At 41.6% G+C, this 24,118-nt stretch overlaps 1 protein-coding gene across 3 annotated transcripts in view; it reads left to right on the top strand.

Moving 5' to 3' along the window:
• LOC107381071 (interleukin-1 receptor accessory protein-like 1) overlaps window positions 1-24,118 on the top strand; it is a 507,698-nt gene that overhangs the window by 258,312 nt on the left and 225,268 nt on the right. For all 3 annotated transcript variants that reach the window (XM_054743445.2, XM_015952561.3, XM_015952560.3), the window contains one exon: window positions 20,855-21,041. In XM_054743445.2, coding sequence (XP_054599420.1) covers window positions 20,855-21,041 — 187 coding nt within the window. The remainder of the gene's footprint in view (window positions 1-20,854; window positions 21,042-24,118) is intronic.

Genomic DNA, 24,118 nt, shown 5'->3' with positions numbered 1-24,118 from the left:
TGTTATATCTGCTGTTGGTACTTTTGGGTGTTTTATAGTAGGGAGCACTTTCTACTCTTATTATGGTGTTAATGTCTGTCCCCAAGTTTATCAAGCAGTTAATCTTATATCATGCTTTGAGTAATTTTACCATAAATACTAATTAAACACAGTCAAAAAGGGGTGAAAGAAAGGGAAACTTGTCCATTTGTCAAAGGGTGTTTACTGTCAGCTTTGCAACACTTGATGCAAAGAGAGACTGAATAGAGTGGGGAGTTTCACATCCTTGATTATATAGTAATAACTTATTAACCTTGAAGGTAAAGGGCGTTTTCTTTTCACTGGTTCATTAGTCAGCTCTGTAAAGTGTTACATACGATTCTGGTCAGAAAGAGGAAGGCATTGCTTACTCTTATTTTGGGTTTCATATTTCTAGTCACCAAGTCAAACCTCAGTTCTTATATATTTAGAGGTTCTGTGGCAGTTTTAAGACCTAATGTACTGAATGGTTGCCTTAAAGTGAAGATGTGTGGTTTTTACCATTAATCTCTGGGAAAATCCATTAAAATGTGGTTGAACATGAATTAAATGATGCCCAGTTGTTGAAAAATGTTGGGGGCTTTGTAACATATAACCATAAAAATCAGGTCTAAAGTACACTGGAGTGGGTCAAAGGGTGTTTCTCAATGTTGAGGCACCTGGCCTCGTAAGGCGATGTCTTGTGAGGTCAGGCGCCTTACTTACGAGGACACTATCCTTCCTTGATCAAAGAAAACGGTTCAATGGAACAGACTTCCATTAATGTCACGTGACACGGGAGATAACGTTATATTTTATATGTATAAGTTACAATATAAATATATAACGTGCCTTTTACTTTTAAAATTGTGTATCTATTTGTTAAATTAAATAGGTAAGCGAGTTACTACCTGCCAGCCACCGAAGCTGCAAGTACTAAGCAACTAACCAACCATAGCGAACTGCTGACAGCTGAAAAAATAAAAAACATTTCAGATATCAACCTGACAGCTGCAATTAGTTGACTTACATTTAAACTTGAAATTTGTCCCCAAAGTAGCTGTCGGCTTCTGATCCGACATCCTTCTGAAATGACTGCAATGTATTCTGGGAAATTTTTGACCATAGCTAGGCTACAAGGCATCTCCTGTGTATTCTTGCACAACTAGCTAAACGGCTAACAAACGAAGAACCACACCTCGGTAGAACATTGGAACACGCCTTGGTGGTTCCTGATGACGTAACTCCTAGGCAACTGGGGCGGGGCCAAGACTTCAAGGCAAGGTTCCTTGGCTTTGAGGAACACACAACGTCTCTGGGTGGCGCCATATTAGACGCCATGTTTCCTTCTACGGGAGCCTGTGAGGACAAAATGCATTTACTGATTTGTAACAAACGGTTACAAGACATTCTCCATTCACAAATGTTGTTGCCAGTGATGAAAGGGAGTCTGATGAGCTTGTCATCGAGCTGGAGGTTGAGCTCCCAGAGATTTTTGACCCTAATGGCCACCCGTTGGTAAGGTCTTACTTGAACACAAAAATACTACTTGCTTGCAATGATCTAGGTGTGTACTGCCCCATATTGCCAGAGAAAATACACACCGTTACTTTAACACCATAAGTCCAATGTTTTGGTGCAATGCTCCTCACTGACAGGTGCCATACCTGCATCGTACCATGTCAAAGATCAAGGAGTGCCTCCTTAATAACATATTTAAAAAAAAAAGAAGCTATGAAGCTGAAAATGGCGTGCCACTTTGGAACGACACTTACTTTGATGTATTCTTGACGTTTTTACAGTTGAAGGGTGACAACATGTTAGGAATTGCTGCGGTGGATTTATCCCATTTTACAGCCATGCTGCAGCATGTTTAGCTGCTATGTTAGCGAGGCTGGCTTGATTTCCCCTGGCACCACACCAATGCTTTAAGAGCATTGGTCCTATAGATGATCCACTCCTCTGTATGTTAACATGTTACACGTTTGGATTAAGCTCTTGGCAGCAAGGATCCTCACTCTAAAACAGGTTCTGGAGAATTAGAGCTGCCTGCAGTGAAACCAATGAATCAGGCAATAACAATAAATCCTTTAGTTCCTTAGCTCAGGGTAAGACTGCAGCCGCAGTTACTACCGCTCAATGCCGTTCATGCCATAATTGGCTATACCACAAGATATTTGCCTTTGCAAACAGTTGAGATTTGATTTTCATGAGTGGATTAATTTTAAAAGATAACTCCAGTGTTTGGCTGTTGGTTGTATGTGTACAGTACCCTATGTATTTCCCTACCAGATGTCTGCAGTGTGTATTTCTGCTCTCAGTGAAACCCAATTAAACTGGAAATAGTTGTCTGAGCAGCTTGGACACCATGTGGCACAGCTCTGAAGATGACGGAGACACGTCTGCACAGAGGGTAGTCGGATGCCGTTTTCCTAGTTAATATAGTTTAAGAAAATGAGCTTTCACTTTGCTGAGTTTGTTTAATTTTTAAGGTGTCTCAATAGAAGAGACCGATGGAAGGATTATTGGATTGATCTTTTAGGTTTTGTGCCCCAGATAAACCCATGTACCCCTTAGGGTTGGATAATGGACCTTAAGGTGAATGACTGATAATTACAGAGTTTGACATTTCACAATAAGTAGTTTAGAATGAAAAATCTGATTTTATTAATATTCTTTAATGACCTGCGCTTGGATGTAGGACCCATGAGGACACTGAACACAGTAAGAGGTTTAAAATGTTTATTAAAACAATTCAGGAGTTTGTCACCAACACTGCAGAGAGAGAGATGGTTGGGTTGTAGTTAGGCAGAAGTGTGGTCAGAACCAGGAAGAAGGCTGAGACGTGGTCAGGTGGAAGCGTGGGTCAGAACCAGGCGAGAGCTCGAAGTCAGGGGACAGATCCAATGTCGATAATCCGGGAAATCCAAAAGCGTGGTAGGGAACGAGGCAGGGGTCCAATGCAGCAGCAAGGCGAGAATCCAGGAGACAGAACCAAGTTGAGACACGTGAGACAGACGATGGATGGAAGGCTGGAGAATTTACCAGCTGTGGCGTTCAATAATCTGGCACCGGTTGGAGAGCAGGCTGGGTGTTAAATAGCAGAGGAGGCAGGTGTGTGGCATAAGCTGATGACAGGGCACAGGTGAGGATCATTAAGCGGCTGAGGGGTTGATTGAGGAGGCGGCTGAGGCAGAGGAGGGTGGCAGCCTGGGAGTCATGACATATTATTATTGTTGTTATCATGTGACACGACAGTGTACATCTAAACGCTCCATTGGGTGTTTTTTTCCGAGACTGTACTATAACCCTTAGTAAAGTATATAAACTCGACATCATCTCTATTCTTTGTTCTTGTTTCTTGTAACGTCACTCTCTTACAGTATCCATGTTGACCTACATGTGCATAACAATGCATCTGTGCTCATTACATCTTTGTTTATTCACTCCGCTGCACTTAAGGGTGTTAGAGGGCATATGCATATACTGTACACACACGCACACACACACGCACACACACACACACACACACACACGCACACACACACGCACACACACACACACACACACACGCACGCACGCACGCACGCACGCACACACACACACACACACACACACACACACACAGCAGTTCTCCACTCTCCTGAGACTGGCTGTCACTAACAGGAACTTCATCTGCTGCTAATCCGTATTTGAAAGCAGAACAACACTCAACATTTTGAGCGTACTGAGATGTTTATCTGAACTCCCCTGGATTCCTACACACACACACACACACACACACACACACACACACACACACACACACACACACACACACACACACACACACAATCTTGATGTATTACAGATACGTGATAAGCTTGATTCACATACAGTATGGAGAGCACATGAGCAGCGCCACGCTTCTAATTGAGGTCAGCACTCAGCTGTTTCAGATATAATACCCTGAGGACCTCTGTCATGTGCAGTCCAGAGCGTTACAAACATTTGCAGCAGCAGTGTGTCACCGACTACAGTAACACAAAAGCCACACGCCGACACATGCCAAAAGCCACCTCGTGACTTTGAGGAGACCACTGACTCTCTTGCATGTCCATAAGCATCTCTTCATGCCTACTTGCACTTTAGTGTTTCTGATCCTCAATGGTGTGCTGACAGCTGAGGAAAGGCACGTTAAATATGAGAGGAACAGGAAAAATCTTGCTGTAAATAAAATGATCAAGCATAGAATAGGCCAGTTACATTCTGCAGGGTGAAAACCATCATGTCTGTTGGGATTTTGTCTTTTTTCACGCAGATATCAGATCAGATACTTCTACCATCACCTTCAAATGGGACATTTTTAAGTTAAACAAGCTAATAATTATCTGCCTGTCTTCTTGTGAAGGCGTTTTAGGGAAAACGGTCTCAATTTGGTGAAAATGTTGGATAATAACGAAGGTAGTTTAACACATTAGGCCCAAAAATCATCTCGATTTAAAACAGGTGTGTCCAAATTATTCAAGATGAGAGCCCAAATCGTCGTCAAATTAAAAGTCCTCACGAGCCACAAATTTTTTATTATTATTTTTATTATGCAAAAAAAAATTGTAATGACCTTTTTTTAATTAGTACTCTTCAAAATTGGTCAAAATAGGTCTTTTAGTAAAAATCTGAACATGAAAATGTTAGAAAGTGTCTTCATCAACAGTCTGCTTCAGAGAGAAAGTTATTCATTCAAGAAATAAAAATGGGGGCCACGCAAAATTCTTTCAAGGGCCGCATTTTAAACATGCCTGGTTTAGATGTGCATACTCATACAATAAGGAGAAATACTGATGGACTACCTTTAAGTGAAACTGAGTATTGAGGACCAGTGTTGGGAGTAACGCAGTACAAAAGTAATTAATTACTGTAATGCATTGCTTTTAGCTTTAATGTGGTAATGTAAGGCATTACAGGGAAAGAAAATGGTAATATTTACTCGGTACAATTGTCAGTAACGCTGTAATTACAACGCATTTTTAAACCCAGAATCAAGATGCGGGTTTCTTAAAAATTAAAATTGCGGAAAGCTCAAAATAAAGATCTGGTATCTACATATATGACGTCATTTATGAACTCCGCTTTGCAGGCATTCTATGAGCAGAGAGGACGCAGCGGTAACGGCTCAAATACTCCAGCTGCGTCCTGCGCGCGGCCGCTGTTATATTCACAAAATCGCTCCACCAAAACAAAATAATTCACTTGCGATCGTTCATATCAGCCCATATTCTCTGTACTTTCTGTACTTTTCTGACGTGCTTTGCCTCCGCTGAGTTCGTAATCTGTGCCCTCGCCCGGTGATTTCAACTCATTTGCTGCTGGAGCGTAGCACATATTAAGCTTTTTTTTTTTTTTGCGTTCGGTAGATCCCTTTGGCTGATTAGTTAGAAAGTAGGGAATCTAGGAAACTGTTTTTCTGGAAGACGGAGAAAATTGGCAGCATGCAGGAAGGTTAGGGAGAGAAAGGGCCAGAAATTATTCAAATAAAATCAAGAAAACAAAACAAAGTGCTTGAAGAGAAAAAACTTAGGTAGATTTATCCCCAATACACAGTTTTACCAGTGAAAAGCAATAATATATAAGCATTTAATATTTATACATGTGATAGAATCAGATCTCCCCAGAAGTCAGTCCCACATCCAGGGCCGTATCGAGGCATTTGGGGACCAAGGCAAATATAGGCTTGGAGCCCCCATCACCTCACTCTCTGCTCAGTTAATATAAGATGGCAGCGTGCTGAGAGTACAGTTTGTTGTTGCTTTTATTTAATAAAGAACTATTATTATATCTGACTGTTTTTAACAGCAATGCTCAGACACCACACCTTCCTCTGGATGTGTCATGAGTTCACTGAGCATCACATGACCTAATTCATATTGAAATTGTTTTGGTAAAAGTAACTTAAAGTAATGCAAAAGTAGTGTAATGCAAAAGTAGTGTAATGCCTTACATTTTAAAATCAGTAATATTATATAGTAATCAATTACATTAAAATGAGGGTAACAAGTAATAAATAATGCATTACAGTTTTGAAGTAACTTGCCCAACACTGTTGAGGACAACAGCAAGAAACTGGTTGGCAAACGAAGCATTAGCTCGTACTTAGCAAGCAGATGCAGAAGACTCGATGGATCAGTGTTTGCTTTATAACTTAGACTTTTTTATTTTAGTTTTTGTTTACCCGAACAGGGACATTAATCAACATTTCTGTAAATGTGTCAGCATGGCTATAAGGTGTGTTTTCAGCACTGGCCTTGGGCAAGCTATAACATGCTAGCATGGACTTACATTGTATAAACGTGGAAACTAACCCGGAAACGCTTTTCGTCAACTATTAGCATCTAAGCTACAGTTAAGTTACAGATTTGATCTTTCTGAGGCTGTTGGACAATCAAACACTGACCTTGGATCTTAAATTCCAAATTTAGCTTTTGCCCCCCCCCCCCCCCCCCGCCCTCCTTTTGTCTTCTCCTTTCTCTTTCACCTCTGTCTCCGTGTCCGGTCGGAATTACAAGCATTCAAAAAACAAAACAATAAAGTTTTAAGAATCAGGCGTGACATTAAAAGCAGAAGCTTTGATGCTCCACCTGAGAGTAAATCTGTAAGGCTTGTTACCAGCATTCAGACATCAATTCTGTTTGCTTCGCAGCCAGACAGGACACGGTTAAAAAACATAAATAAATAAATTAAAAAAAGAAAAGAAAAAGAAATTCAATTCAGTTAAATGTTTCACTCACTGCTGATTAAATAATTCAGATTCTGTAAGTATACAAAAACTACAGAATGTTCCCTTTTTAAATCATGTAAACATGACCACAAGCACACAGAGCTCAGTACTCCCACTAAAGCCCCATTCCCACCTGTACCGGGTCGGCCCGGGCCGGGTAGCCCCAGTCGGCCCCAGCCTGGCCCGGTTGATTCCACACATCCTTGCCTTAAGCCCATGTGGGCTGATTCTACCCACCAATCAGAGGCTTGCTCTAATGGAAGGTGTGAATGGGCTGATTCTACCCACCAATCAGAGGCTTGCTCTAATGGAAGGTGTGAATTTGCTGTCAGCAGTGGGCGTGTTGGCCCTGGTCGGCCTGAAGCAGTACCCCTCGGGAAGAGGGCCGAGAATGAGCCTTGGTTGGCCCGGGAAAATTCCAGGCCACCCAGATATGTAAACAACCTATGCTACCCGGCCCGGGCCGACCCGGTACAGGTGGGAATTGGGCTTAATATATTTAGCTAAAGGACAGATTCAACATACAGGGAGGCTCTTTTTGCAGTTAGCCATCACCTGACCTTTGACCCTGTTCACAGGCACTGGCATGCTGCCACTGCCTTGGGCTTATTAATGGGTTTTCTGCATGCCCTGCAATACCTGGGCAGTCACCAACAGAGGACGCGGGGAGGGGGAGAGTGCAGTTGTGTGTGCGCTTCCTTTCATTTATTTAAGCTGTAATTCCTGGTGTGAGTGCGGCTCACCTTGTGCCTTTGCAACAACACCACACATACACACAAGAACACACACACAATAGGAAGCACATCCCACCTGTCCCGGGCTGCAACCGTGTCGAGCGTATTAGTATTCGTGGGCAGGAGTGGCTGGTGATCTCTCAGGGAAGTGACAGTCAGAATGGGCTGTCTGGAACACTCTGTCATTCAGCTCCAGTCAGGACCTGTCCAATTGATCCAGCCCAGCTGTCAAAGCCAATGAGAGACGCCAGACTAAAGAGCAGCAGGGATGGTTTGTGCCGCCATATGTTATGGGTGATGGATAATGCAGGAATGGTGTTTGTGTTATAGGCTACCTGGAAGGACCTATTTCCTTTCACTGAGATCTTTAATCGGCATGCCCAGATGAGCGTTTATTAATTTCGTTTATTTATGAGTCTTTGTTAGGCAACAGGACAAGGTTGTGATACTCAGATATAGGATAAAGACTTAAATGATACATATATTTGAAGGGGTGAAGTAGAGGCCGACCAAAATCGTTTTTTCTATCGTTGATACCGATGTCGACATGTAAAGTTTACGTTCAGCCGATGGCAGATTTGTGCTGCCGATATTTTGGGCCGATTTCCATGGCTGATACCTGGATGTTTTCCACCGTTTTCATGCTAGAATATCACCAATAACCTCAATTTATGCACAGAATTTCAGAAGCTGAATCAGTTTGTGAACACTGAATTTAACCATCTTCATTTTGTGCACTATTCAGTGTTAAAATCAGACTTTCTAAAGTCAGTCAAACAAACCAGTACTAAATATTAAAAAATGGTAATAAAAATTATTTTTAGGGCATTTTTTAAAGCAGATGTTACCCAGGAAGGTAAGAATACACTTAAATTAAATCCTGCAGCAGCACCTAGCTGCCCGAGAATGTGCCTGACTTTAAATCGGCTTTACTAAGAAGGTAAATTGGCTGATGACGACATATGAAAAACGTCAAGTAATAATGAAGAAACAATGACATCCTGTGGTTAAATATGGTTACTGCAGCCCATTTTATTAAAAAAAACTCACGTTTTCACTGCTGCTCTAAGTTTCATGGTTGTTGCCAGTTACGGATCAGTCCCAGAAGATTCTTAAAAAGCGCTGGGGGGAGGGGGGGTGTTCCAGAAAGAGAGAGCAGAAAAAAAATGGGACACACAACAATACATCAGCAGCAAGCTATCACTGCGTCAACCTGATGATGAAATATAAAATCAACATTGTTTAACTGAACAATCACACGATAACAAATCACAGTGCATTTAGTGGCAACGACAGCCTTAAGACAAGTGTTGAACGTGCCCAAGCCCATACTTATGAGAGCACCATGTGAGCACCTGTGTGTGTACACGCGCTTGTTTATGTAAGGTTTCTCTATAGGAGCGTCCAATAGAGAGTGTGAGGGACCACAGATCCGCCCCCCAAAGATGTGTAGGAGACGGGAGGAGCTCCAAGTCCCAGAGATCCAGGCGCTGCCCCAGAACACAGGAACCCCAAGGAGACTGCAACCAGAAAGGCCCCCGCCCCCCTCGAGAGGCACAGAGGATCGCCCCGGGGGACCACCACCAGCAGCCGGTAGAGTCCCGGGAGACATCAGCGGCAAGCCCACAGGCCCGCCCGCAGCCTCCCACCCCCTAGCCGGCCGAGGCCGGGACCCAGGGGTGACCACCCCCGCCGGGGACCCAGCAGAGCCCAGGGACCCAGACCCCGCTTCAGAAGACCAAAGACAGAGGAGGACTGGCTTTACCCAACTTTTATTATTATTTCTTAGCCAACAGGTTTCATTTCTTTTTAAAGGATAGAAACGGACCCCCCCAGCCAGCTGAGAATGAAGTCTTTTTCAGTATAACCTTCCTTCCATTGTGATTGAAACATTAGACTGTTTTGTGATGTTGTAGAATTCTTACATGCTGCTCCTTTAAGCCATATTGTAGCTCCACATCCATAATGATGACAGAATTACGACTTGCTTGTTTCTATTTTTTTTTCAGACAAATAAAAAAAATGAACACATAGACCATACCACCATTATTTCCCCTCCATTCAGCAACTGGTTAAAATATGAGTAGTTCCATTTTTTTAAAATGGTTTTGATTGAGGAAGCAGCAGCGTCTGTTTGGCTGAGAAAGGTGCGGTTGGAGTTGGTTTTGTTGGAATAAGTGAGCATCCCCTGCATTTCTGCCGGAAGAGTTTATGAGAAGGATGGAGGCAGAGCGTTGTCATCAATTATTTTCAGTTCTCAGGTGGGGTTTTAGTTAACTGTGTGATATGGATTTGCCAAGCGGCTTCATTTACCAGTCAGGGGGTTATTGATGATGCCTCCCCTTCATTCAGTATTCTTTACACCTGTATAGAGAGAGTGCTCTGTCAACACTGTTTGGACAGCCCGTTAGTTGGCTCTATGTGCTTCGGTATAGGCTGTTTTCCAGCAGCCATTGTCTGATGATGTATGGGCTGCTGTTTGGGCTCGGGCCACCTTTCACACTGTGCTTTATTCAGCCTTGTGATGTGGCTGTGTGAACTTTGCCAGGTATTCACTGTGGACGTCTGATGCTACAATGGCACTGTCAAAAGCGAACCTGCTTTGGGAACTTGATGGTGAATTGTAATAGACTTCCATCTATTGAAGGAAGGCATTCAAAACATTTTGTGTACAGATTTTAAAACTGTACTTTTTTCACTCTACTATTCTTCCTCTAACCTCTTCCATTATGCCAGATTTTCTGATGTTACCAATGTACCAACCAATAGTTAGAAAGTCATTATTTCCCATTTGTGCACCATGCTCAAAGGCACTTAATTTTTGTTCTATCATGCCAGTGGTAGTATAGTACATAGTTGGTTAATACCTGTATGTATTATTAGAGGTCGACTGATACTGGTTAAAGATGCCAATAGGTAGAGGTCATAGTCAGCCGACGGTTGATATCTAGACATTGCATGTGAAAATGACCCTAACGACATCGGTTGATGCACAAAACTTCTGAACCAGAATTGATTTAACTCCTAAATTATATTGTTGTGCACTGCTCAGTGTTAAAGTCACTAATGTATTGTAAGGCTATTGTATTCTGGGCCTCCAGGGCCGGTATCCAGCACGTTTTAGTGGTTTCTCTGGTCCAACATACTTGATTCAGTGGTTGAATCACCTGTTCAGCAGCTGATTAAAATCAGGTGTGTTGAAGCAGGGTTAAAACCAAAACGTGCTGGATACCGGCCCTCGAGGCCCGGAGTTGAAAAGCCCTGATATATTGTAATGCAGGTATTGCACTGAGATGGGACTCGAATCGACCTCAGTGCTGGGTGGGCGTATGCATATGATAGGATCGTCTTGGAAACATACTGCGCCCACTTACAACTGAGTGAGGGTGCATTTCAGTGAAAATAACAGCATAAAACCTTTAATTATTTACGATGTAACAGTGTCACGAATGACCTCACTCTGCTGGCGGATTTTCAGATTTGTTGCCATCTGGCCACCTTGTAAGAGGTCAATGAGAGCATAATGGGGTCATCGTCCTGTGCAATGAGGCCTTGGTCTCAGTCACTTAAGTGAAACAGTAATGGCTTCTTCAGAGGCCTCAGGTTGAATATGTTGTATATTTTAGGAGATTTTTTTAATGTCTTGACATCTTTGAACAGAAAAACTTCCTTTTTCACTCGACTGCACTTTGGACTCGACCGATTTTACTGCCCGACCTTCATGCTCCCTCTTATTAGGCCCATCCTCTTTTCCGTGTGATTAAGCCGAACTCCCAGTTGCTCTTGGCTCAAGAGGGCAGAACCAGAGCAGGATGAGTGAAGTTTTTTTTTTCTCTCAACATCTGCATTACAGCAAATGAGAATCAGAGGATCGGTCTCTGTTATTCCTGCATCAATATGTGAACTGCCAGGGGTTTCATTCGGCTCATTTGCGTTTCGATTCATATCAAACCAATTCCCAGGGTAAATATTTTCCCATTCCAAGCTGAGGGATTTTAGTCAGTCAAATCCCTGCATTGCCTCCCTGCATGTTTAGCCTCTTGGCTCTCTTGGTTTTCTCTGCGCGGAGGAAGTCATCAGACAAGATGCTAAACCTACCGCTATCTGATGGTGGGGACACTGACCTTCTCCTTCCTCATATCTGATGTTGGTTTTTATCTGCCAGACAAATGTCAGAAATACCATTCCCCAAGCCCAATCACTTTAGCACCACTGCCAACACCCCCTCTTCCCTCCTTCCTCCCAACTGGATTGTGAACAGCAGAGCTCCAAGTGAGACATCCGCAATACCACAGCTGTCAGTCAAAGCACGGTATAGAGAAGAACTCACACAGCTCGACTGAATCCGAAGGGTGCGAGAAAGACAGGGAAGTAGCTGCAAGTGGGGACAGAAATTTCATCCTAATTTCACAAAACTGAAGGACTTACTTTAGGGGTTTGCCGCTCTGGATTATTTGATCATATCGACTGGAGCAGGCTTTTGTCAGAGTTAATTACTTTGCAAAAGCAGATGTATTAATTCATTTGCTGCACACTGATAAAACCAGCCCTACTATGGTACTTTTAGGTGCTGCATTCTGTAGAGGTTTTTCTGAATAAAACAGCCTTATTTACATGTTTCCCTCGATGCAGCAGGGGCCCCAGCACGCCGGGTGTGAGATGGTGAGTTTGTGTTTGATGTGCATGGCAGTTTTGCTGCTCACTCATTAAGCCCAGAGGGGCCTGGGGACCAATGAATGAGGTCATGACGGAGTTAGAACAGAATACAATGGAGACAAATTGTTTATGCTTGTTATGAAATCAGGTTGCGAGCATGAAGATGGGCTGTGAGTGTCGGGGAATGGAAAATGAGCTCCCTGAAGGAATCCACTATGAAATGACTGAGTAATGCATTCAGACACAATAAGTACGTTTGTTGGTTCAAGCTGTGCATCTAAAGGGAAGGCTTGGAAGAACACATGGAGCTGCCTGGTGGAAATATGATTTTGAAAAGAATTCTTTTGTATTTTATTAATAGGCAAATAAGTTTTTAGGTGAATTGAGGGTGCACAATAGGAAATAGTGTTTTTAATAGCTGCATGGGCTAAGGATGTCCCATTCACATTTATCTGCTCCCGTCCGAGTCTGAGTCATTTGATTTTGAGTATCTGCAGATACCGAGTCCCAATCCGATCCTTCAGCAAAGACAAAAAATGAAAAGACATCCAAGTTGGAAGCTGGAAGCTATGCCTGAGCGTGAACGCGCATGAAGCAGCCTGCTCGACCCGAGCAGCTCTCTTTTTCTGTGATTTTACAGAAAAACAGGCAATCACAGTAAAAATGCCAGGGCTCATTCTACAGGACCAGGGCATTGCAGGAGAATGTATGAAGAAGACATTTATTATTTCTATACATGTTTTGGCTGTCAAACTTCCATAATGCCCCTTTAAGTCATTGTGGAAAATCAAGTGAACATACATGTTAGTCATAGAAAGTTTTTATTTTCATTTTCAAGCATTTATTGTGTTTCTGTTGCCAGGAATTCAGCAGAACTTACTAAGAGTTTCAGGATTGTTCCCAGACAAAGCGTCTTGGTACCTAACGGCATAAAACTGGATTCAAGTACAGAACCTTCCTGAAGACTCTTGGATAAAATACTTTTTTTTGTGTGTGATCAAGAAAATCACCATATTTAGCGTATTTTGACTAACTTAAGTCCAGAATGGAAGGGGAGAGCGCCGTTCTGTTGGAGTTGGAGTGTAAAGGAGGTTTTCTTGGATATGAAAGGTTGAGTTTTAAATGATTTTCACACATTTGCATCATTCAACTTTATACATTTTCACATTTCTAATGGCTTTAAGATTAAAATCATAACTTGTTGCAGCTTATTACTTTATATTTCCAAAGACCAGTGAATGCTTTTCTTTGGTTTTGTTGGAACTGAATGTTGCATAGATCACTGATTCTCTTTGTCTACCTTTATCCTGTTTCTGTACTTTAGTATTTGTAAATACAAGCATGAGGACAGATTCAGGCTGCGTGACGAGGCTGAACTGTTAAAGAGGACAGTGTCACTCCCTGTGAAATTGTTTGCTACCAAGAAAAAGGGGGAGTGGGACAAACTCAAAGTAGAGACAGAGCGAGTGAGAGGAGACAAATGGTTTGTAACTGAGAACAAAGTCTCTTGTTCCTGCACGGCAGTCGAGTGCTACACTTTCCGACAGGGTCTAAGTAGGAGCCAGTTAACCCACAGTCAGATTTGGGGAGCCAGGGTGCTTAATCATCCTGGGCTTGGTGCTAGAGTTGACAGGTGAGTTATGAGCTGGCTCCACAGGTAGGAGCACCAGTCTTCCCACTGCTCACTGTGACCTTCACTCTGGCCATAAATAATGCTGGGACTATACAACACTGATTTAAGATAACTGGGCAGGCTCCATCTTGTTCTAGGTAATCTTGGCTTTATATGGACAGATATGGTGGTGCGAAGCCTCGGGTTGGTAAAGCTTCTGACTACAGGCAGACCGACATGTTTTTTTAAAAGGCCGATGTCGGTTTTTAAAGAATTTTGTTGCCAATGGCCGATATCTCAAGTCGATTATTAAGGCTGATATATATGTTCTAGCAGCACATTGAATGTGAAAGACAACTGAACACTCACTGTGTGCAATATAAATTAAAGAGCAAGTCACCCCCTACCAGAGTCTTACTCCACTCCCACTTCATGGCCCCCAGACTCTGGAACTCCCTCCCCCTGAGCCTGAGATCAGTGGACTCAGTGGTCTCCTTTAAAAAGCAGCTGAAGACTCACTTGTTCAAGCTGGCTTTTGCATGACCTTCACCACTCTCTTTATTCTGCTCTCCCCACTGATTTTCCTCCTTCCTAGTCACTCTCTCTCTTTCTTAACATATTTTTTTTCTCACAATTGTCTATTTTTTGCTCATTTTAAATATATTTTTTAACCATTTTCTAAATTATTTTTTATGTTTTTACATGTTTTGTTTTAGCGAAGCGCCTCGTGATTTTTATCTTGAGAGGCGCTATAGAAATTATATTTTCTTCTTCTTCTTCTTCATGTTTGAAAAATGCAACAAATGCTGTTGCCTGGCAGACCGAGAGGGTGGAGCCGCTAACAAATACACACACAGGTTCACAACAACAGTGTGACATCATAATGTACCAGTTAACGTCAGCGGGTACCTCTTAGCCAATAGCGATGGCAGATTTAAAATCAAATGTAGTGCAGAGTTTTTACCTGACAACAGCACAACACTGACAGTTTTAGGCAGAATATTTAAATTTGAACTAAGATGCACTAAAGTGCCAAATTATTGACTTGACGCGTCTGCAGCACAATTAGATGCTTATTTATATAGTTAATCAGCCAAAAAGTTGATTTGGGGGTGACTTAACTCAATAAATCTCTTAATATTTATTAAGCTTCAAATATAAAACAAACTCAAAACATTTAAAAAAAAACATGTGTCGGGTCCTTCAGGTCCTTTCTTCAGTCTAGTAGTGGTGGCAGTTGGCTGCACAGATGCCTGATTTTTAAATTTATTTTTTAAAATTTTTAATCGGATTTTAAAAAGAATTTTGGCCGATATAGAAAAATTTGATATATCAGTCGGCCTCCATTTCTGGCTGCATCATGGCGGGTGTTGTGTATACGGAATGACATAGATAAATCTCGGCATCAAAAGGTCACTTTTTTACCGCTCAACATTTTTAGCACAGTTTGAACAGTCTGAACTTTGGTCCGTTACACTCTTGGCCATTTATTTTTAAGTCTTGGCTACATTTGTCAAATCCAGTCATCGTTCTCTAGCTTTAGAAACTCCACGGAAACATTCATCACTAATCTTTTCACAGTCCGATGTATAGATTGTTGAAACTCCAAGCTGATTTCAAGCATGTCGAGATTAGAAAGACACATTTAATCTTACCTGGTATTGGTAGCTTTTTGAATTACATCAGCTTGGAGAATGGGTGGGTTAGATGATGATGAAGATCCTTGACGATTAGAACGTGTTGACAGAGCGATTGTAGGGTTGTCGCTAACATTATATCTATTGCACAATTTCGACAGTAGATTCAAATGTTATTTGACTTAAAGAGTTCCTTCACTCGTATTTAGTGGTCTCTATTAGGAACAATTGCCTTGTAAGTTTTACTCTGGGGAACTAAAGGTCTGATGTGCCTGTTTCAGCACAAATAATTTAGCCAGAGGAGAAAGTAGCTTCAGACGACAGGATATGGAGTCTTATTTCCTGATATTTGGACATCTCACCTCGGACTGGATAACAGAATCTCAAGTCTACTACTGACTCAGGTTGCTTTGCAACAGTAATGTCTGTTCTAAATGACGTAGACCGTAGGACAATGGCTCTGAAAGTTTATTTTTTAATGTAATCTTCCTGGCGTACACAAACACAGACTAACAGCCATTTACTCCTCGTTGCCTGTCAACCTAACGGGCATGTTTTTGTTAGGTGCAAGGCTGAAACATGTATCTGGAGAGCTCCCAACAATGCTGCCATCTGGGATTTTGTCATAAAAATTGACAAAAAATTTTGATTCTACCCACTCATCCCTAGATTTGTGAAAATAAGTTTATTTGAGGAGCTAACGACTAATGGCCAGGCCAAAGTGCCTTTTCAAAAGAACTCTAATGTCAGACAATTTGTAGTTAAAATGAATACTTTCTTAGAAACCTTTACTTTATCAAATGTGCCTTATGTGGTTATTTTGGTGAAATATTGAAGTCCAGCAGGAAGTCAAGTCGATTTTACAGGAAGTGCTACAGCTAGCTGCTCAATCCACTCTGAATCTATGTAAGTAACAATAAATGCGCACAGAATCCTATCCACATTAGTTTAAAAAGTTTTTTTTTTAAATAGGAAGAATTTTAGGACTACAGTTATCCACTTTGGTCACTGTCACAGTCTTAGCTACCTAGCTAGCAATGAGTTTGTCATTCCAGTTATAAATGATCAATTTAAGCTAACAGCAACTGCTTTAGTAACCTTTCCACTCATCTAAATTTCAACCCATTGATGCATGAATTATGAAATCTTCAACCATGATTTTTTTTATCAATTTTTTTCATTCATCTTTAGATGTGGATGAAACAAATTTCAACAAATATTTTTTGTAAAATTTTATAATTTACAAATAGTTTATTACATGTCCACCTCAGTGGACAGCGTGCATTCAGAACATGAAATATGTTGACTTGGCTTACTGAAGTCCAAATCGAGGGGCTCAAATGCAATAAAGTCTTCAACAGCTGTGCTTAATAGCAAAAATAAATAAATAAATAACAATTTTGAGTACCTGTCCACTGTAGTGACCATTATGCATCAAAGGGTTAAAGACGTAAATATTAGTTTAGTATAAAGTGAAGCAAAGGTTAAAATCTATCCCCAAAAGATTAGCATCTGTGATCGGCTGATTTGCCTTGATATAGAAAGCTTTACTTGAAGCTAACCATTGCACCTTTGCTTCTCTCTAGGACACTTCTCCAAGAACATTATCATTATTTGAAAGTCATCTGTAATTAATCTGCAATTATTTCATTATCCAATGACTATTAGGGCACAGTTTGTTTAATTAAGATATTCATTAAACTAGCTCATTAATTCCCCCACAGGTACCCTTGATTCTCATGAGATTCATCAAATCTATGCTGTAGCCTATTATTTAATATGAAATGGAGGAGTTGCTAAGTTAAGGGGCAGGTTTCCTTCAGTTTAACCTTCTGCTGGGGTAGATTTATAATCAATCAATACATGAAGGTCGAATATATCTGCAGGTTTAAGGCACAAGAGCCAGCGGTGTCAACACTTTCCCACCAGCCTTCTAAACTCCTAACTGGCCATTGCACCTAATTTCAGTGAATTTGCTGCACATTGCATCTCAAACCTTCTGCCTGCCCTCCAGCTGTATCCCATAGCTGTCAGGCTGACACATCTACAGGATGATGTATGCAGGATACCATCTATCATTGCCCCAGCGTTGCATATCTGCTTTCCTTTGACACATCGGACTGACACGCTCCCCCATTAATGCCATGGTGTCATCCCGCCTGTTACCACTGTAACTGTACCGACTTTAACAAATACTCAGGGCACCGTGTGCAATTACGTCTCTGGGATGTGCTGCAGCGGGGTGGTTTTCTGCTTATTCTCTTTAAAAGGCTCCTTGATTGTTGTTTGATTCCCGCTGAGCAAATAGGCACGACTCCTCAGCCTCTGAAGGTGTTGTGATGGATGTGAAATGTTGGAAAGACACCGTAGGACAAAGTGTTGGCTCACACCATCAATCACTCAAGCCGAGCAGATGACACCATTTTTTTTCTCCTTCTCTCTCCTCCAGCCGGCGAGTTTATCAGCAAGGCTCAGAATATTTCATAGAAACCAGAGCGCACCCGTGGGATCTCATTTGCACAGGTGTCCATCTGGTAGAAGTTGTCTGAGATAATCTCCACATCATGTCACATTTGCATCATGAAAAAGCTCTTGTCACACGAGGAGCCGGCCAGTCGAAGGGGCAAGGGATTGTAAAGCTGAAGACCAGCGTGTGTTGCACTAATCCACGAGGCTGTTAATACCGTGCAATTATGCTTGGATTTAACATATTTGTAATTGTTTGTTGATTCAGCTCAATTTGTGTGACCAGCTTTGGTTGGAAAATTAGCAGTGAGATTTTCCTAAATGCTGCCAATTTGTTTGGTCTTTAAACCAGGGGGGATTTGCTGGAGAGTGCTTGTCAACTGTGACAGTCTTATTAGGCAGTTTGAGCAAAGAAAAGGTGCTTCCATCGAATTCATTGATCATCCACAACCTTTGCTTCTTATCTCCTCCTTGAAATAGCGCGACTTTCTCAGCGAATCGATACGGAAATGGATTTTTATGTTCTGTTAAGAATTACTCAGGCAGCTGGTCCAATCTTAGACTTTATGCTGGGCAGGAATAGATGTGATCGGGATCGTTACAAGCTCCTGAATAAACACATGAAAATGCTCAGCTAGGATTGGCTTAGTATTTAACGACAGGTGCTCCCGATGAAAGAGCAATACCGATAATTGATTAGTACAAATGTAGACTACAGAGATGAGTACAAACCAATACAGGTGCTTTAGTAGAAACTTGGTGTGAACATACCTAGTTTTTACTAGTCTTTACTGCTGACTAGTTTTAACGAAACTCTCAGAAAGTTTGTTTTCACCAAAGAAAGTAGTTGCAAGTACAACTTCCTCAAAGAATGGAAAGCAGCCTTGCTTTAAATACTTTCTAAAGTCAAGTGATACAGTCCACCGTCTACAAGGGCTATTGGGTGTATGTTTGTAACTGATGAACCTAACTGATCAACATTAGGTAACACGTAAAAGAAAAAGGCCAGACAGATGGTAAGTTGTAATTTGGTGTCGCAGCAACCAACACTCTTTCAGAGCACTGCACCTTTTGCAGGATCTTGACCTAAAACTTTGTCCTCAACTACTGTAAATCAACTCTTAACTGTTAGCAGGATATCTTTTGAAGTACCAAACATATTTTAACAAAAATTTCAGGAAGCAATCAATTGATTTTCACTAAGTGAAGCCAAAAGGGAAGCCAACACGGTGTCGGTACCTGATCTGCTCGGGGTCCTGCGCTCGCTGATGACGTCACATTACAGCAAATCCGCTCAGCTTTCACACTTAAGTTTTGGAGACGTCGGCAGTTTCGTTAATAAATTCTTGTTTGTTACCACCTAAATATTTCTTAATAATTGTAATTTGTTACTAAAACACCATATTATCTTTGTTTTGTAAAGAATGTGAAACTACATAAAACCAACATCACACGGCCAAACAAAACACAACAGCTCTTATATGTGAAGCCATATCTGTTTGTATTAATGTGGAATTATATTTCCTTAGTTGTTATGTAAATACATTCATTCAAAATGTTGCTAGGTGTCTTTTCAATAAAGTTCCTATATTTAATTTTGCTCCATTTCATCAAAATCAAGAGCTTTTGAGGGTCATCATTTATCAGTTGATATCTTAGCTTTTATTTTACACTTCCTTTGGAAATTCAAACCTAGTTTTTCCGAACAATGTAGAGTTTGGGAATACAACCGTAAATTCGTTCCGACCCATCAAAATCATCATTGTCAACGTGCTAAAGTAACTTTTACGAACATAGTACCGTGACTTCTTTAAGTCTTACGTTCAGCCAGTCATCTACTGTGACGTAGTTTGCAGACGCAGGACCCCAAGCCGATCTGGTACCGACATCGGAAGTGACAAAAATTGCAGTTCCCCCCTCATCCTCCTGGGGCTGGCACCAGAAAGGAGCAACATCCATTGACTCCCACTGTTAAAAATGCCAACTTCACAGAAGATATAACAAGGTTTTCTGCCTGAAAGTACTCGCCAACCTCTGTTAACTTTGATTAGCGTGTAGCTACATTTTCTCAGAGTTTTTGGGATATCAATCATCTGGCCTCACAGCCCCACTTTCTGCTCCATTTTTATATTTTCTGGGAGTGATGAGATGCATGCAAGCCAAGATGGTGGTGGTGGGAGACGCCTACTGGGCTTCAATTCAGCTCTTCAAAAATCAACGGGTCTTACAAGATTGGTGAAAAATGATGGAGATGGTAGAGTCCGACCACCGTGAAAAACCTTCTCATCCAATCCAACAATATTGCAATCCCAAACTCGCTAACGAAATCAAGTACTGGAAAAAAATAGACCTAGATTCATTAAAAGGAGGAAATCTATTGGTAAATGTATGTAAAAATTCACAAATTCAGCAGCAAAAACACTCGTGGTTCCCAGAAAGAGTTTCATACTGTGGGTTGTATTTCTAAATATCCAGTTCCACACAGAGAAGAAAGAATTGTAAAGCATGACCACCAAGCAGTGGTATCAAATGTTTGTTCCACTGACGATGAATTCTAACCATTATTTTTGGAAACAGGCAAGCATGAACTCTCCAGATGTTACAAGTAATCTTTCATTTTACACCCTCTCTTATCCCCGCATTATAAACTCTTGTCTTTATGTATATGACCTGAGATGTTACAGTATATCGCTTGTAGCAAAGTAATTTTCTGCAACTGTAGCTGACACTATATCTGCCTAATGCGGGAAAACAAAAGGAGCCCCATCAATCTCCAGGAGATGTTGACATTAAGAGCTGTTGCTCCACATCACCCACCAATCTCCTTGCCTTTGAAACGTACACATTTAGACACGGAATTTACACAAAAACAAACAAAACCACCTCTTGTAGGCTTTTTATGCATTTGTCATTCATTTGTAGCAGAAAATGTTGTAAGAATGTAGAAATGAATGGAATTTACATCTGATCAATGAGTAAAAGTTATCTTTCATTGCAGGAACTCCACGTACTGCATGAAGGTGTCCATGTCTCTCACGGTGGCGGAGAACGACACAGAGCTCTGTTACAACTCTAAAATGAGGTTCTTTGAGAAGGCAGAACTAAGCAAAAGCAAAGAGATTACCTGCCCAAACATTGAGGATTATGTACAGCCGGGGGTGGAACCTGAAATAGTATGGTACAAGGTAAGACAAATGATTTTCTTATATAGTTGCACACTATTTAATGTGATTTGTTCCATCCATCCATTTTCTTCTGCTTATCTGGAGTCGGGTCGCGGGGGCAGTAGCCTAAGTTGAGAGGCCCAGACTTCCCTCTCCCCAGCCACTTGGGCCAGCTCTTCCGGGGAAATCCCAAGGTGTTCCCTGGCCAGGTGAGAGACATAGTCCCTCCAACGTGTCCTGGGTCTTCCTTTAGGCCTCCTCCTGGTTGGACGTGCCCGGAAAACCTCATCAGGGAGGCGTCCAGGAGGCATCCTAATCAGGTGCCCGAGCCACCTCAACTGGCTCCTCTCGATGTGGAGGAGCAGCGGATCTACTCCGAGCCCCTTCCGGATGACCGAGCTTCTCACCCTAAGGGAGAGCCCAGCCACTCTGCGAAGAAAACTCATTTTGGGCGCTTGTATCCACGATCTCGTTCTTTCGGTCACTACCCAAAGCTCATGACCATAGGTGAGGGTAGGAGCATAGATCTACTGGTAAATCAAGAGCTTCGCCTTCTGACTCAGCTCTCTTCACCACGACAGACCAGTACAATGCCCGCAGTACTGCAGATGCAGCACCAGTACACCTATCAATCTCATGCTACAGCTTTCCCTCTCTCGTGAACAAGACCCTGAGATACTTAAACTCCTCCACTTGGGGCAGGACCTCATCCCTGACCTGGTGAAAGGCATTCTACCCTTTTCCGACTCAAGACCATGGTCTCAGATTTAGAGGAGCTGATTCTCATCCCAGCTGCTTCACACTCGGCTGCGAACCGCTCCAGCGAAAGCCAAATATCACATTCTGATCAAGCCAACAGAACCACATCATCTGCAAAAAGCTGAGACCTGATCCCTAGGCCACCAAAATGAAAACCCTCAACACCTTGGCTGTGCCTAGAAATCCTGTCCATAAAGGTTATGAACAGAATCAGTGACAAAGGGCAGCCTTGGCGGAGTCCAACTCTCACTGGGATTTATTCTTGATTGTAATTGTGTTGTATTCAGGTTAAACAGCATTTAGGAAAGTCCATATCTCACTGGCCTTTAACTTTTGGAGAGCATTTGCTATGGCAAACAATTAAGTAACCTGTAGTGATGAATACCTCATGTTTGTTGATCTGGTTGGTCCTAGCGCTGTCCAATTGTGTGCAGAAACAAATGTTTATTTCATCCTCTGACAAAGCTCTGTCTATGGGTCATGGCCATGGCAAGTCTATATATTTGCATACATAGGATGACGTCGCATAATTGTTTTTTTTCGACACAACAGAAAGACCCCCCAGATTAACACATAAATTGAGAACCCTCACAAACAGCCCCAACCTAGTGGCATTCTGGGTTTTTGGCTGCTTGATATTAGAAATAATCATCTTCATCTTAAACAGACATAGTCTCTGGAAGCATCCATCGAAATGGTGTTGAAATAAGATAAATGATGCCCAATTGTTGAAAAGTATTGGTGGCTTCATAACATTTAAACATAAAAATCGGGTCTAAAATAAAAGGAAGAGGGTCGAAGTCTCTGGGTGACACCATGTTTCCGTCTACGGGAGCTCATGAGGACCAAATACATTTACTGATTTGTGACAAATTACTACAAAACTTTTACCATGCATACATGTTATTGTACACATTTATCTCCGCTCACTGCCAATGATAAAAGGGAATGTGATGTGCTTGTCATTTTGCTGGACGTTGAGCTCCCAGGGATTTTTGGCCCTAATGGCCATCCGTTGGTAAGGTCTCACTCAAACACAAAAATACCTCTTGCTTGCAGTGATTTAGGTATGTACTGCCCCCCAATTGCCAGGGATATTACACACTGTCACTTTAATGTTGAATGTTATGATAATATCAGTTACTGTAATATTTATGGTTCATGATCACCTAAGCTAGGCCTGAGCAACATAGGCTGTAAAAGTATCTGATTGGACAGATATTATGTTAATGTGTTCACTTAAAGTGACAGTGTGTAGTTTGCCTGGCGATAGGGGGCAGTAGATACCTAAATCATTGCAAGCAAGCATTATTTTTGTGTTCAAGTAAGACATTGCCAACAGATGCCCATTAGAGTCAAAAATCCTTGGGAGTGCAACCTCCAGCAAAACAACAAGAACATCCTATTCCCTTTCATCACTTGCGATTAGTGAAGAGGTAAATGTATAAAAGCGTGTTTATTAATGCTGAACGTTTTGTAACCATTTGTTACAAATCAGTAATTGCTGTCTGCCCTCATGGGCATCCGTAGAAGGAAACATGGCAGCCAATATGGCGTCGCCCAGAGACTTAGACCCGTTCCCATGTATTTTAGACTCGATTTTTATAGTTACATGTTGTGAAACCGCTAATATGTTTCAACAACTGGGCATCTTATTTACAACAACATTTCAGTTGATATTTCCAGAGATTAATTGTAAAAACTACACATTGTCACTTTAAGTATAAAACTATTGCAGTCCAATTTGTTCTTAGCAATAATGATATTACACACACTGATATTGCAATACACATGTTAATTAAATCAAGCAACCCTAATTCAAATGGCATTTTCATTTTTAACTATTAACGGACATCAACACCCTAAAAATATTTCTTTTAAACATACATTGAGACATCTTCCTGTATTTTCAACTCAATGCTCCCAATAAAAAGGTGCGGGTCCCAGGTTTTAGCTGACCCAGTCAGAGCCACTATGCCCGACAGACCACGTTGACAGAACTGCTAACTGCAGCTCATAGATTATTTCATCAAATGTTAGTCTGCAGAATTAGATGGCCAAGTCACTTTGCTCTCCAAAAAATCAAATTAAAATAACAGATGATGACTGCGGGCCTCTCGGCCTCCACATACTGGCTCTCATTTGGCTTGTGGCTGATTAAATTCTGAGAGGCCAACCCAGTGACCCAGTTTTCTGTACCTCAGGTGGTCCAAAAACCTGAAGGGTCTAAGCTGTTCCTGAAAATCTTTACTTACTTTCTTCTCTTGTGCACATAAGTTAAATGTCTGCTGTAGTTATAAGCAGATCTTTGACTTTGATGTATAAAAAATTAGATAATG

Source organism: Nothobranchius furzeri, chromosome 14 (genome assembly GCF_043380555.1).
Source record: "Nothobranchius furzeri strain GRZ-AD chromosome 14, NfurGRZ-RIMD1, whole genome shotgun sequence".
In the NCBI taxonomy this organism is placed as follows: Eukaryota; Metazoa; Chordata; class Actinopteri; order Cyprinodontiformes; family Nothobranchiidae; genus Nothobranchius; species Nothobranchius furzeri.
Note: the sequence above shows the minus strand (reverse complement) of the source record. Positions and strands in the feature narration are given on the sequence as shown.